The sequence below is a fragment of the Urocitellus parryii genome, chromosome 4 (assembly GCF_045843805.1).
Source record: "Urocitellus parryii isolate mUroPar1 chromosome 4, mUroPar1.hap1, whole genome shotgun sequence".
Lineage (NCBI taxonomy): Eukaryota > Metazoa > Chordata > Mammalia > Rodentia > Sciuridae > Urocitellus > Urocitellus parryii.
In genome coordinates, this window is record NC_135534.1 from 160,898,548 (window position 1) to 160,914,520 (window position 15,973).

At 41.3% G+C, this 15,973-nt stretch overlaps 1 protein-coding gene across 1 annotated transcript in view; it reads right to left on the reverse strand.

Annotated features, from left to right (window-relative positions):
* Saxo1 (stabilizer of axonemal microtubules 1) overlaps nucleotides 1-15,973 on the reverse strand; it is a 29,840-nt gene that overhangs the window by 8,397 nt on the left and 5,470 nt on the right. The window contains exon 3 of the mRNA XM_026397565.2: nucleotides 5,424-5,626. Coding sequence (XP_026253350.2) covers nucleotides 5,424-5,626 — 203 coding nt within the window. The remainder of the gene's footprint in view (nucleotides 1-5,423; nucleotides 5,627-15,973) is intronic.

The following is a 15,973-nucleotide window of genomic DNA, read 5'->3' on the forward strand; positions in this document are numbered from 1 at the left end:
GTTCCTCTTAAATAAGTACCCTCCATTTGTCATATAACTTTGGTTGATTTCCAGAGTCTTGCTTTTTTACCATTTTGCCTAATTTTATCATTGTTTTTGGAGGAGAGGATTTGCCAAGCTTCTTACTCCACCATTCCAAAACTCCTGACATTCCCACCCCCGGGCACATTCTTAAGTTTACTTTAGGCCAGTATAATACTACCAACTATTTATTCAAAATTGACTTCATTTTAATTGAAAATCTAATCTTTCTCCAAAAGCCATTAATGGCTCTATCAGCATCTTGAAAGCATTAGGGGATCTTACAGTGAACCATCTTGCTGAATATAAACCACATGTTCCACCCCAGACTTCAAGCCTCAATGAAATGGGGCATCTACCTGTAGATACCTGCACAGTGCCTCAGGGGTAAGTGGGACAGGGCTTTGTTGGCCTTCTTCTGTGATGGATGAGGTGTTAAGAAAACAAGTTCCTAAGCTCAAAGTTGCTTCATGTGATTCCTGATACCCAATAATATAGTTTAAACCACATTATTATTCAGCCTAACTTCCTCCACCCAGCATTTATTATACACATCAGAAAAAAAAAACCCTCCACAAGGCCCTGAAAACCTCTGAATTCCACATGACAAACTACTCACACGCCAGGAAAGCCCTTTGGGGCCAGAGTGTCGTGTCGGTAATTGGCAGGAACCTCTTTAAAAGGGATTCCATGCAATAATGTGTCTTTAAAAAAACTTAGCTAAACCTAAAGCTGAGCATCAGTAATTATACTCTCAATCTTTCCAATTGCACAGTGTTTTGGAAATGTCACAAATTACAACCAAATGCTGCTGAAGCATATTTTATTGGTGGTTTTCTGGACCCCAGAAAAGGTGCTGGTCATAAATAGAAACGGAAAAGCTTGAATATTTTTCTGCTTACTAATGTAAACAGAACATATAGACAAAATATAGATAGCACCCATTGAAATATACATATTTAATGACCTTGGTCTTTGGTTTTTCCCTCCTTCCTTTGGAAAGAGAATCGATATATGGCCATAAAACATTAAGGTTGTTATGGGACTTACTAAGGCAGCAAATTTTCACAAGAAATAAGTCATCCAAGGGGCGATCACCAAACGCTAAGGCAGGAGTAAGGCCCCTCATACATACATAAAGTGCTTCAGGACTGACCCAAGAGCAATATAAGGTCATGTCCTTCCCCAAACTCATCCTGCCTCTGGCCAGGACCTATCAGGTAATTGGATGGGTAAGAATATGGGTGTATCTATTGCCACACACTGTCACCTAGAGCCTGTGCAAACAGTGGTTCAGAACCATTTACTCCTTTATTTATAAACCTTTGAACTCCATTCCCTGTTCTAAGTGCTGGGAAGACAGATATTGGGCATTTAAGATCTAGTTTTGGAAGCCATGATATCATAGGGCAATAATGGAACAAATGAACCAATCAAATTAATGAAACTATTTTCTATGCTCTAAATGTTCACCAAAATTCATGTTTTGAAACTTAATCCCCATTGGGGCCTTTGGGGAAATGAATAAGTCATGAGAGCTCTTCCTAGTGAGTGGATTAGTACCTTATAACAAGGTTAGAGGGAATTGGTGTAAGCCCTTTTTTTTCCCTTTCACCATTTACCATGTGCTAACACAGCAACAAGATGCCATCATGGAAGCAGAGACCAGGCCTTAACCTACTGATCTTAATCTTGGAACTTCCCAGCTTCTAGAATTGTGAGAGGTAAAACTCTTATGATTTATAAGTTACCAGTTTCAGATTTATTGTTATAACAGTGCAAACAGACTAACATAGTCTTATTTAAAACAAGCCATTAAGACATATAGGTTACAAACTAGCACCTATGAGTCAAATCTAACTACAAATATGTTTCCTTTAGCTATATACGGATCTGTTTTAAAATCCAAATTTTAGAGGAAGACTATGAAATCCAAACTCAAGTTCCTACGAACCCAGAACAAAAACCTTGCCCATCTATGCATGCCTTCTCCTGAGCAGTCTACTTTGGACTGCTACTTTTTTTTTTTAAACTCTGTTTAAGTAAGCAAGCAATTAACAGGTTATCAAAAGTTTAAGAAAAACAAAGAAAATTGTATTTTCTCAATTTTTACTTTAGCAGTAAGGAAATGTCATCCATGATTTGGTTCCAGCAGCGGAATACTTTTCTCTGGTTTTCAGAGAGCAGATTGAGATGTCATATCATAGAAACAGGGAGGAACATGGGAAAGCTAGAGACAGAAGAGATTAAAGCATGAGTGAGGGTTGGTTCTGTGAGAGTGTGTGTGGGGGGGTTTTATTTTGAGGGCTGAGTAGTTTGCTGAGAAGTAGTAACGTGAGTAACAGAAGACTTGAGTGACGCCATTACACCTACCCTGTTCTTGCTAACTCCTACAGCAAGCAAGGAGTCGTTCTTGTTCCCAGACCTCTCCCTGCTACCTAGGGCTAGGTGGAGGAGACAGAACTGAACTGAGCAGGCAGGTCTCTGACAAGCCTCTAGCTACACTATTTTAGTCAGCCTTGTCATTACTGTGACTAAAATACCTGACCAGAACAATTGAAGAGGAGGAAAGTTTATGTGGGGGATCACGGTTTCAGAGGCCTCAGTCCATAGACAGCTGGGTCCTTTCCTCTGGGTTTGAGGTGAGGCTGAACATCATGGTGGAAGAGTATGGCAGAGGAAAGTGGCTCACAGAAGGATCAGGAAGCAGAAAGAGTGACTCCACTCATCAGATACAAAATATATACCCCAAGGGCATGTTCCCAGTGACCTACCTCCTCAGCCACGATTACCACTTAGTCAATCCCATGAAGGGATTAATTCACTGACTGGGTTAAATCTCTCATAACCCAATCATTTCTTCTCTAGACCTTCTTGCATTGTCTCACACCTGAGCTCTTGGGGTCACCTCACATCTAAACCATAACATACACCAAGACTAACAAACCATGGGAACCCATAAAGAGGGCATACAGGAGAGTTTGTATTCAGACCTGCCCTATCAGCATCCCTCACCCCTTCCCCTCTGGAGGGAAGCACTTGCTCCAGTTTCATCCCTCCATCCCACCTACTCAGTGGTGTTCCATTTCTGTCTTCCTGTAAGCTCTGAATAAAAAAGGAGAATAACATACCCTGGAGAGCCAAGAGGCACACCACCACTTGCCTAGCTGTATTAACTCCTTTATAAAGCACCTACTATGGCATCTACTATGAAGGGATAATTCACCAAGAAAGCAAAAGAGAGATCCCTGCCTCGTTAGTGCTTACAGTCTGGCTAAGGAGACACATGTTACTTAAAACAAGACTGTACAATGAGTTACAAGACAAGGGAGTGCAGGGCACCTGTCACACATGTAGCTGGCATGTTGGAAGAAGTCTGAAAAGGCCTCTAAGAGTGTCCATTTCAGCCACCAGCTAAAAGATGTCACTACACAAGGAGCGACAGACCCAACAGGGGCTTATGGTGAGAGAGAAAGGTTGAGCCATCAACAGACTAGAGGTCCCAGAAAAGCCAAGTTCTGTCCCAGTGAAAGTGAATAAAACAACTGGTCAGGACAGGCTATTGGGATGCACAGAGGCTTTAGAGATAGGGTAATTTCAGTCTATGATAACATGCAGAATGCAGCATGACAGAAGGTGGAGGAAGGCATTAGAGATAGTATAAGAGCTGGGTGCAGTGGCACTCACCTATATTCCCAGCACTCAGGAGACAGACAAGAAGATCCCGAGTTCAAAGCCAGCCTCAGCAAAAGCAAGGCACTAAGCAACTCCAAAAGACCCTGTCTCTAAATTTAAAAAATGCAAAACAGAGATGGGGATGTAGCTCAGTGGTCATGTGCCCGAGTTCAATCCCTGGTACCAAAAAAAAAAAGTATGGGGACAGTCAGGTTGTCAAAGAGGTTCATGACAGTCTAGCCCTGAAACTCAGCTCGTGGAAGAAACAGAGAAATCAACTACATGTGGGGTCCTGTTGGATGAGATTTAGGACTCCTTTAGGAAGATTCTTACACTCCCCCAGCCTCCTCACCTCCACCAGCTTAAATGCTCATCTTGACCACATAAAAGCAACCTTATCAGAGTCCTTTAGAGGTCCACAAACATTTCATGTTTAGAATGCCTTGCCAGGGCGACACTGTACCTCATATATATGAAAGTTACTGATTACAAACCTGGCCTCTGTTCCCTGGTTTCAGTCTTTGTAACTATGCTCCACAGTGTGGGTGACTTGCTACACTCTGGCACAACACACAAGTCTCCACATATTGTCTCTCCTACCAGCCAACGAGGTCAAGGGCAGGTCATTATGCTTCCCAGGACCATGCCTGGTATGTAATAGATACTTGATAAAACATTTTTATATATTTCAAAAAATGCTAGAAAACAGGATTTTGAATGATTTCACCACAAAGAAACGATATATGTTTGAGAAAATAGCTATGTGCTCCCTGATTTGAACTTTAGGCCATGTCTTTCAGAAGCCCCATAAATTATTATGTGTGAATTTAAAAATAAGAATATATTTTTAAAAAAAAATGAACTAATCCCATTAATAGAAGATTAAAAAATAATTTAAGATGCTAAAAGCTAGCATAATGGTCACATTCTGGTTAGGGAGGTAACTGAAAGGAAGGAGCAGTCATGTGACATTTCTTCATCTGGGGGCTTTTTTTAAAAATTAGTTTTGAGTTACGGATTTTTTTTCTTTATACCTTTATTTGTTTATTTATTTTTATGTGGTGCCGAGGATCGAACCCAGTGCCTCACACATGCTAGATAAGCACTCCACCACTGAGCCACAACCTAAGCCCCTGGGGACTGTTTTTTATCCAGTTAAAAATTCACTAGTTTATGTAATCATGATTCAGACATTTTTCTGTAGGTATATTACATGTTAATATTAAGTGGATGAATGAAACCATCCGTCAATCAGTAGTAGAACTCAACTGAGCTTAAATTTGAAATGCTTCCCCATTGTAGGATTCAGACAACAAGCTAAGGCAGGGGTTAACAAATAATTTCTATAAAGCCCTGCATCCTGCAGGGTCTCTGTCATGAATGCTCAATTTTGCCACTACAGCACAAAAGTAGCCACAAATGATGTGTGAATGAGTATGGCTGTGTGCCAATAAAATACACTTAGGAACATTGATCTCTGAATGTCAGACAATTTGCATACTTCCTGAATAATAATAAGCTTCTTATATTTTCCCAATCATTTAAAAACCTTAAAATCATTTTTAACTCTCCAGATACACAAAATCAGGCCGTTGGCCAGATTTGATCCACAGGAAGTTGTTTGGTGATCCTTGCTCTAAGAGGACTGTAGATAGATCATGTTTCCCACCCTGCACACAATATCTCAGCCTACCCTTCCCCACCACACTCCTCCATCACTCCCCCACCTTTATAAGTAGGCAGACATTCCATCTTGTCACCACATGGATATTTGCTGTCCCGAGGTTTGATGGGGTCCACTCGACAGAGAGGGTAGGGGTTATAATCTTGTTTATAAGTTGTGAGTAAATCCATATTCTCTCCACTTGGGATGAATGGTTCAGGCTTGTAGATTTTCACTGGTGCCATTTTGTGAGGCCCATAATCTCTCCTGGAAGGAAAATGAGTAAAGGTCATTGTCATCGTTACCTTGGTATAAGGCTGTTTCCTCCATTTAACCCACCTCTAGAAACATCTTCTGAGAAGTATTTTCCTACTCGTCTAAGCAACTTCTCCTCAGTCCCCCACTTTGAAGAGAGGCACCTCCAATCCCTTCTCACCCAAGCCAGGCTCCTGAATGTTATCCTTGACCCCCTCCCCTCATAGCCCCAGAATCTACTATTGGACAGGAAAATTCTCCTCTACCTTCTCAGATTTTCTTTCCTTCTTGGTTCAGATCTGGAATGGTTCTGACTTTAATCATGTGACAGCTTCCTTCTTCATTCTAGCTGCCTTTACTTCAATCCCCACAGTACCTACAGATTCCCTTGCTTAAAAAAAAAATCTTCCAGATAACACCCAACTTTCTAGAAGGTTTTATAAGCTGTGCTGGACCTGTCCCCAACCTTACTGCTCACCCTCTCCTATCCCTACTGTACCCTACCTACCCACACTGCACTCTATGCCCAGAAACTTCTGAAAGAGCCCCTCAGTGCCTGCTCCCTCCACCTGCCTTCCATGGACCCCCTTCACTGTAGGGCTAACTCCTATTTTTGAGGTACTCCCACCTTTATCTCTGTGATCCCAGTAGCTCCTCCTGCCAAAATTTATCTCCTTCCTCTACTTGACCTTATAGAAAATGCAGAAAGGAAAAAAGTACAAGAATCAGAGACCTTACATCTTTTGTTTCTTTGCTATCTGGTGCCCTTATGATTCAGAGGGTAAGAAAACAGTAGGATAAAAAAGCAGGATGGTTTTAACTAAATGAAAAACAGTTCCTTCCCAAAGCATTACACAGTTATAAAAGACCCTGGTGCCACCTACACCACCACCAGGAGCCACCCTGGAAACACCCATCTCAGCTTGGTTTGTGCTGCCCACCAAAAGAGTATCAACTTCCTGCTTCTCAATACTAATGTCCCTGCCCCCTCCAGGGGCTTCTGTTTTATACAACAGACTGCTTTTCCCTGGAACCCATTCATCCAACTGGACAAGGGGAAGGTGGATTTTTCCCTGATGGTGCTTGCCAGAACAGCCCCACCAAGGGAAGGGGAAGGTTTCCGGACAGGAAAACATTAGGCCCAAACACCAATAAAACCTACTTCCCGGCCAAAATCTGGAGCAGCATTACTAAGCCATGCTTGACTAGCAAAGGTAACACGCTCTGCTGTAACCTGTCTTGCATGAATTATACACAGGGTTGTCAATAAACCCAAACCAGGTCCTGAGAATGCTTGGACTGATAGGAGGAGGGAGTTAGGAAGCAGGAGAATTAGTCTCTCCAGGGGTCCAAAGGGGGAAATGGGAGATGCTTCAGTTGAGCTGAAGCATACTACTCTCAGGGTAGATCTTAAAATATATCTTAGTGGCAGGTACAGGGCCTGCAGCCTGGGCTGCCTTCCCAGGGGTTTGCTATTGGCAAATATCAATGGGAGGCTGAGTGACCGGAGCCTCTGGAGCTGACTGTGTATATGTGGGCTTATGGAAGGAATCCGCTAAATGAGAATGAGAAGCCAAGGGTCAGCTCCATACTTCTAACATTCTTGTGAACAAGTACCTCACCCTGGAGACTGTTCAGTGCTGAATCAATGGCAACAGGAAATTAGGAGGGTAAGGCTTTATTTAGGCTGCAGAAATAGATAGAAAAGACCAAAAACCAATTAACTGGAAAGTTAACTTTTTGTGCAAAATTTTATGTTTTGAAGGGAATGTCCCCAAGGAAAGTTGAGCTCTCAGAAAGGAGGCAGTGGGGTTTCAAGGCAACCTGAAACCATATGTCCCTAAACCATCATAAACCCATGCTCAATCATGGTTACTCAAGCCCACAGATATCTTCACTTCCAAAGCGTATCAGGAGATACCAAAGGCAAGAACAAAGTAAGAACTATGTAATGTTATGAACGACCAATAAAAAAATAAATAAATAAAAAATAAAAAAATAAAAAATAAAAAAAAAGAACAGAACAGGAAGGAAGAGCATGAGGAAAAGACTAACAGTAAACAAAGACGAATGGGGCGAGAGAAAGGGAGAGAGAAGGGAAGGCATATGGAAATGGTAGGAGACCTTCAATGATACACAAAATTATAAGAGGTTATGAGGGGCAAGGGGGAGGGAAAATAAGGGAGAGAATTGAACAACAGCAGAGGAGGTAGAGAGGGAAGATGGGAGGGGAGGGGAGGGGAGGGGGGATAGTAGGGGATAGGAAAGGTAGCAGAATACAACAGTCAGTAATATGCCATTATGTAAAAATGTGAGTGTGTAACAGATGTGATTCTGCTATCTGTATTTGGGGTAAAAAAAGGGAGTTCAAAACCCAATTGAGTCAAATGTATGAAAGATGATATATCATGAGCTCTGTAATGATTTGAACAATCAATAAAAAGGAAAAAAAAAAAAAAAAAAAAGAACAAAGCCAGAGGCCCAGGATGCAGTGCAGAGCCCTGCTGACCAAGACAACCCTGGAATGCTTTCCAGGCAGGGTCCTGCCACAGCTAAGCCCCAAGTTCAAGGCCATGGCATCTTCTTCTGCTGTTATTCCTACCAATGAAGCAACTGCCTCTTCTCAAGATACCACAAGAACCTTCACTCAAGAGTGCCAGGCTCTCTGACAATTAAAGCACACTCACTGCCCCTAGCTCCTGTGCTTCCTCAGGAAAAGAGCAAATGAATGCTATTGAATGAGCTCACCAGCCCGCAGACTATCCCAAAGCTGGCTTCTCAAAGGCAAAAGCAGATGCAGTAAAATCCTTGCTCACCACATTTAGGGAAACAAATTGTCAGTTCTACTTCAGTACAAAATTCAAGTCCTTTTGTAAATGTGCACCTATGGTTGAACCCACTGACCAGCTATAACTAAGGCAAACAGTTATGGGTGTTGAGGGAAGAAGTTATCCACTTCCGAAGAGAGAACAATTTTTTAAATCTAAAGTTTGATTCACTTAGATCTTACCCCAAAACAGTTACTGTGGCTTATAAGTGAATCTACTCAGAATTTATGTGTTCCCTCGTTATGTTTTTATGTTGAGAACATTCACTGAAACATATCATTAGCCACAACATAAATGCATGTCCCCCAATCACATATAATCTCACAGTTCATGTAAAAGAAAATCTTTATTCTTCCCAGAAATTGCTCAAATTTAGTAGCCCCCACCCAACAAGAGAACACCAAATCTTCCCTTTATTTCTGTGGTATATTCCTCAGTGCTTGTGCCCACTGTGACTATGAACCTAGGGGAAAAATTGCTTAAAGACCTGAGTTTCTTTGAGGTAAGTAGCTATAAAAGTTATAGAGTATGGAAGGCCAAGAGTTAACCTCAGAGTTAAGCAAAGGTTAAAGTGGCCCTGCTGGGGAAGTCATAACAACTTGACTGCAACTCATTTGGCAAAGCTAAAGAAAAGTGTTTGACAAGACTCTGACAAAAGAGGAAACAGCATAACAGCTACCTAAGGTCACGAGTCTCGAAGTGGGAAATGGAGATTTTCACCATGACAAATAGGTCATGCAACACTTTTTTTTAAAAAAAAAAAGAAAACTATTTTTAATGTTCATGCAAATTTCAGAATTTGTTATAGTGCCCAAGGAATCCATCATATTAAAACGGAATCCATGTTAAGAGGATTCCATTTGCCAAGGCAAATCTCCTACACCCTTACCTGGAATCCCCTCCCTCTAAGGATTCTCTTTTGAGGACCATCTCCTGCATCCTATGTATTCACTTCTTTCCCTGACTCATCTCTTTTCTGTCCATATTCAAACCTGTTCCAGTCTCTTCCATCTTAAAGAAAATATGACATAACCCTCACTGGACTCTATTATAATCTTCCAGTCTTCTCCTCTTCCCCTTCTTCTCTTCCTGAAAGTGTTGTCCGTGGGTGGTCTACATGCCTTCCCCACCTCCTCTCATGCCCTGCCCATCTGGTGCTACTCCCCACACCCACCAAAGCCATCAAGTACCACCTTGTTTCCAGGTCCATCACTATTTCTCATCCTTTTCCCACCGTGCCCTCTTGGAGTTATCTATCCTCTGATCTTTGTAATACTCCCTTTCTGGACTTCACACTCCTCATGGTTTGTCTTTTTCTCCTCTAGAGGGTTCACCTCTTTGTCCGTTGATTTATTTCATTATTTCCACATGTGATTTCTAAACTTCCCAGGGGTCAAAAGGCTCCCTTCTAAGGAAGCCAATATGGTACCCAGGCAAGTTGGGGAGCCCTTTCTAGACCACTGAGAAAAATCCCTTGGCTGAATCACTCTCTCAGATCTTGGCTCTGATCCTGACTGGACACACTGAGTCTTTCTCATCTTCACTGAAACATATGCGATTCCAATATGTGCCCTCCAGGATTCAAAGTGCCTTTCTTCTCCTCTACCCTCAACTCCTCCAATGCTACTACTAAGTCAGAAGCTAACATCTGTCACCACTTCACATAAACTCTGGAGGAAAAAAAATCTTCAACTATCTGAAAGCACTAAAGAATGATCAAAATAGGCAGATTCTGGAGGAGAGCCAACAGGTGGGAAAAGGAATTGGCTCTGGACGAATCTTCACTGGTTAAGTTTCCATTAACTGCTTATGATTCAAAGCTCCCAGCCTGAAGGTAGGCTCCAGTCTGTGCCAAGTCAGGCAGCTAAAAGGCCAGTGTTTCTTTATTCTCTCTATTGACTGAAGAACAAAAAAACCAAATTGGAAGCAACCATGAATTATAGGACATAAGGAAGAAATCCTGAAAAGGAAAAAACCAAGGACAGGAAGCCAAAATTCTGCATACAACTATGTCCAAATCTCTACCTGATCTCACGTCTGAGATGGTCCTCAGAAGAGAATCCTTAGAGGGAGGGGATTCAGGGTAAGCATGTAGGAGGTTTGCCTTGACAAGAGGAGGGACTCCTCTTAACATGGATTCCACTTGCACAGGGCAGACTTTATTTAAACAACCCTGCTCAGGACTTTTATCTTTAGGGAGCAAGTTTAGTTCACAGAGGATGGAACTGCTATTTGAGCTGCCACCCAAAACATGGAATTCTTATTTCAAAAGTCCAATCAAGTATTACCTTCCTGATAAACAAGCAAGCAAACAAACAAAAATGCTCTTCAGAGGAATGTAAAAATGAAAAAGAAAAAGGAATCTCCACAACATTGGTTCACAAATTTAATCCAGGATGCATATCATCAAAGACAATTCAAAGGCTCTAAAATTGCCCAGGCAAGTCCAGGGCTGAGAGCTTACCTGCTCTTTTGTGTTCATCCATTCTCAGGCCCAACCTTATTAAGGGCAATAAGTATATTCCCAGTGGAATATCTCTGAATAGGGAAATAGACTGCCCTTGATCAAAAGATGTATAAACTCCAGTAAGTTGGGAAAAGACTCAAGCCTACTACCAACTTTCTTGCTTCTTTCATGACTTTTGGAAAGGATACCAAACACCCTCTTTTGGTGCTTTCCTCTCTTCTAGTTTATTAAGAAATCTTATTGATAAATGAAAGAATCTATGCTACCAACTCCCTATCCTCTGCCTATTGGCCAAACCCATCCAGTCAAACCCAATTCTGTTGCCCCTTCTACCCATGGTCCTCCCTTTTAGAATAAAAACCTAATACCACTGAAGACTCACCTCTTTTTTGAGATTATTCTTTTTTCCCCATCTTTAGGGAGCAGGTTTAGTTCACAGAAATAATGTCCCAAGAGGGGGGCCCAAGTGTTTTACATAATGACATGCCTACAGGGAAATGGAGCTTGAAGTGCAAACCCCTTGTTCATAAATTGATCTGAGAGCTATTTGAACTAAAGGTAAACCCTACTATGCAAGAGAATAACCCAGGGCTTCAAGAAACGTTCATAGTAAGAAGGGCTGGAAATCTCAAGCATTCCCCTTATGGCACCTGCTGTAAATCCCCAAGATTTACAGTCAGTGAGAGTTGTGTGCAGCTGCAATTGTGCCTCATGCTGGGATGATAACCTTTCCAGAAACCAGGTGTTTTTTGTGTCTGGGCTTAATCACCAACCCAGCCAAGCCCTGGGCCACATGACTTTATCATTCGGCAGGTGGGAACCCTGTGTCCAGCCTCAGAAACTAAGCAGACTTGGCCTTTAGATAGGGAAGTAGGTGAGATGCTATGGAGACAGGGGTCCTAGGGGCAAAGGGTGACAATCTGTGCAGATCCAGGGGTATGTAGGCACAGGGTGGACCCATTCCTTCCCCCAGAAGCCTCTGGTGGAACACCCAGATAACAGCTTCCCTACATTTCCTGGAAGGAGCACAGTATTATTCTCAATTCAGGAAAATTAGTGCCCAGCATGGCAGGCACAGGGTTGGTGAAATGAAGGTGCAAGGGAGAGAAGAGATGCCCTTGGATCCTTTCGTCCTGGCTTCTCTTTTTGAAGGAAATAGAAGAGAGACCCATGTCTGCTCTTTGTCCTCGCCATGGGTAAGCTTGATTCTACCGCTTTTTTTTAAAGCATTTATGATCATTAATAACACATTTTAGAAATTCTTTCAGTAACTTCCCCCCTTCCCTCTAGCTGCATCTTAATGTAAATTATATTTATTGTTACTCTGACTCTGGCAGGAGGCACAGGGGCCTCCTGGTAGGAATAATTTAGGACAGGTCAGAGGCTAAGTTTTGTTTTGCAAAGCACCATCAGAAGGGAGGGTTTGTGGGATACATTTGGGGGCCTCAGATCTAGGCCACGGAGCAGGGGTCCTGCCCCAGAGTGAGGGCTTGTCTTTGTTATCCTAAGCCGTAGGCCACAAACAAAAAGCATCTCCCAACCTCCAAAGCTCAAAGCACCTTTATACTTTCAGGACAGGAAATAGATCCCTAATACCACAATATCTGAAGCTTATAACTTTACATCCCACAAGGAGCTCTCCACTTCCTGCTAATTGTATATAAAAAGATGAGAACAGTTGCACATAGCAGAGGATGATGTTGACAAGCCATCCCTCAACACTATTTTCATCCCTTTCTACCAATTGGGGTCTTTCCCATGTATCTAGGACTCTTCCCTAGAGTTGTCCATGGTTCTTTTAGTATTTGTTCTTTTTATTCATGACAGTAGAATGTATTTTGACATATCATACATACCTGGAGTATGACTTCCCATTCTTGTGGTTGTACATGATGTGGAATTACACTGGGTGTGGATTCATATATGAATATAGAAAAGTTATGTCTGATTCATTCTACTATCTTTCCCATTCCCAACCCTCTCCCTTCCCCAATTCCCCTCTGTCCAAACCAGTGAACCTCAACTCCCCCCCACACACACACCCTTATTGTGACTCAGCATCTGCACATCACGGAGAATATTTAGCCTTTGATTTTTTGGGATTGGCTTATTTCACTTAGCATGAGAGCTCCAGTTCTATCCATTTTCATTCTTCTTTAAGGATGAGTAATATTCCATTGTTTAAATATATCACATTTTCTTTATCCATCCATTATTGAAGGGCAGGCATCTATGTTGTTTCCATAGATTGTGGTGAATTGAGCAGCTATGAACATTGATGTGACCGAATCACTAGAGTATGCTGATTTTGTCCTTTGGGTATATGCGGAATGGAATGGGATAACTGGGTCAAATGGTGGTTCCATTCCGAGTTTTCTGAAGAATCTCTGTACCACTTTCCAGAGTGATTGCACCAATTTGCAGTCCTATAAGCACTATATGAAAGTACCTTTTTCCCTACATCCCCCTTAACATTTATTGTTACTTGTATTCTTGATAACTGCCATTCTGACTGGAGTGAGATGAAATTTCAGTGTGGTTTTAATTTGCATTTTTCTAATTGCTAGTGATATTGATCATTTTTTCATATATTTGTTGATCATTCATATTTCTTCTTCTGTGAAGTATCTGCTCTGTTCCTTTGCACATTCATTGATATTTGGTTTTTTTGTTAAGTATTTTAGTTCTTTATATATCCTGGAAATTAATGCTATATCTGAGGGGTAGGAGGCAAAGATTCTCTTACATTCTGTAGGCTCTCTCTTCATGTTCTTATTTGCTGTGAAGAAGTTTTTTAGTTTGATACAATCCCATTTATTGATTCTTGATTTTACTTCTTGCATTTTAGGAATCTTGAAGAATTCAGTTCCTAAGCTGACATGATGGAGATTTGGGCCTACTTTTCCTTGTAATAGCCAGAGGGTCACTGGTCCTTAATCCACTTAGAGTTCAGTTTTGTGCAGGATGAGAGACTGGGGTCTAATTTCATTTTATTACATATAGATTTCCAGTTTTCCCAGCACCATTTGTCAAAGAGGCTATCTTTTCTCCAATGTATGTTTATGGCACCTCTGTCTAGTATGAGATAACTGTGTTTATGTAGATTTCTTTCCATGTCTTCTCTTCTGTACCACTGATCTTGATATCTGTTGGTGCCAATACCATGCTGTTTTTGTTACTATAGCTCTGTAGTATAATCTAAGGTCTGGTATTGGGATGCCTCCTGCTTCACTTTTCTTGCTGAAGATTGTGTTAGCTATTCTGGGCCTATTATTTTTCCCGATAAATTTTATCATTGCTTTTTCTAGTTCTATGAAGAACATCACTGGAAACTTAACAGAAATTGCATTAAATCTGGATCATGTTTTTGGTAGTATTGAAGCCAGAATTAGCTAGCAGTCAGTATAGATAGGTAAATCAAGTCAGGTTAGGTCAGATCAAGGAGGCCAATTTTGAGTGAGTCCAGAAAGTTGGAGACTGTGCCCTAAGGGATTGAAATGTTTATTTCTTAGAGCCCTTTCTCCACCCTTATTAAGAAACTCACCCTGCTCCAACCTGTTGCTAAGGTAACCTGTCCCAGGAATTGCCCCACCTATAAGGAGCTATAAATCTGTTAATTAAGGTGTCCTGGGCTGCACCATCCTGCCCTTCCCCCTTCAGTCTAGCAGTTTCTCACCTTTTGGCCATCCCACCAGCATTCCTGGGCCTAGTCATGTATGCAGGAGGGAGAAAGAAAAGGGGAAGAGGGCAGGAGAACAAAGGAAGCCTAGGACATGTAAAAAGGGCAGAACACCTCACTTCTTGGGATACCAGGATACCAGCTATGGTCCCCTTCTCCCTCCTGGGAGAAGTCTATGTTACCCCTTTTTGAATAAACACTGCTTTATATGCTTGCCTTAGCATGCTTCTCTAATGTTCAAACTTCAACATGTGAGGAAGTAGAACTTGTCACCAATAACCAGTGGTATTGGTATGGTCATTTTGACAATATTAATTCTGCCTATCCAAGAACATGGGAGATTTTTCTATCTTCTACATTCTTCAATTTCTTTCTTTAATGTTGTCTTCATTATAGAGGTATTTCATCTCTTTTATTGTATTGATTCCCAAATATTTTATTTTCTTGGAGGCTATTGTGAATGGAATGGTTTTCCTAATTTCTCTTTCAGTTAATTCATCACTGATATCTAGGAATGCAGTTTATTTATGGGTATTTATGGGATATATAGGAATGCAGTTTATTTGGGGGTATTCTATATCCTGCTCCTTTGCTGAACTCATTTATGAGTTCTGGAATTTTTCTGGTGGAGTTTTTTGGGGTCTTCTAGATATAGAATCATGTTGTTAGCATATAGGGATAGTTTGAGTTCTTCTTTTTCTACTTGTATCCCTTTCATTTCTTTCTTCTGTCCAACTCTGGCTAGAGTTTCCAGGACTTTGTTGAGTAGAAGTGGTGAAAGAGGGCATCCTGTCTTGTTCCAGTTTTTTCCAGAGAATGTTTCAATTTTTCTCCCTTTAGAACCATGTTGGCCTTGGGTTTAGCATAGATAGCTTTTACAATGTTCAGGTATGTTCCTACTATCACTAGTTTTTCTAGTGTTTTGAACATGAAAAGGTGCTGTATTTTTGTCAAGTGCCTTTTCTGCATCTATTGAGATAACCATGTGATGCCCACGGTTCTTAAAAGGAAAAACAACAATGCTCAGGAACGGCTCATCTCTCTTGATATGGTCTTCAAAAATCTTTAGTTGTTTTCTTGGAAAAATGAAGCCCAAACTGTAAGATTCATATTGCTTAGTAAAATATAGTTTGAAAAGGCTATTCTTTCCATGTAGCAGGACCCAGAAACATTGTGCTTAAACCAAATTATTTAATATATATACTTAACGTTGACCTAATCTAGGTCAAGCCTCAGACAAGGCCTTAGCTACCTCCCGTTATCATGCTGCTCCTATCCAACAGTTGCCACTAGGCTCAAAAATCCCTTGTTTTCAGTTCTCCCCTTATAGGTCCTCAATCCCCTGATCCAGATGTGGACTTTCTATAGATCTAGAAGAATACATG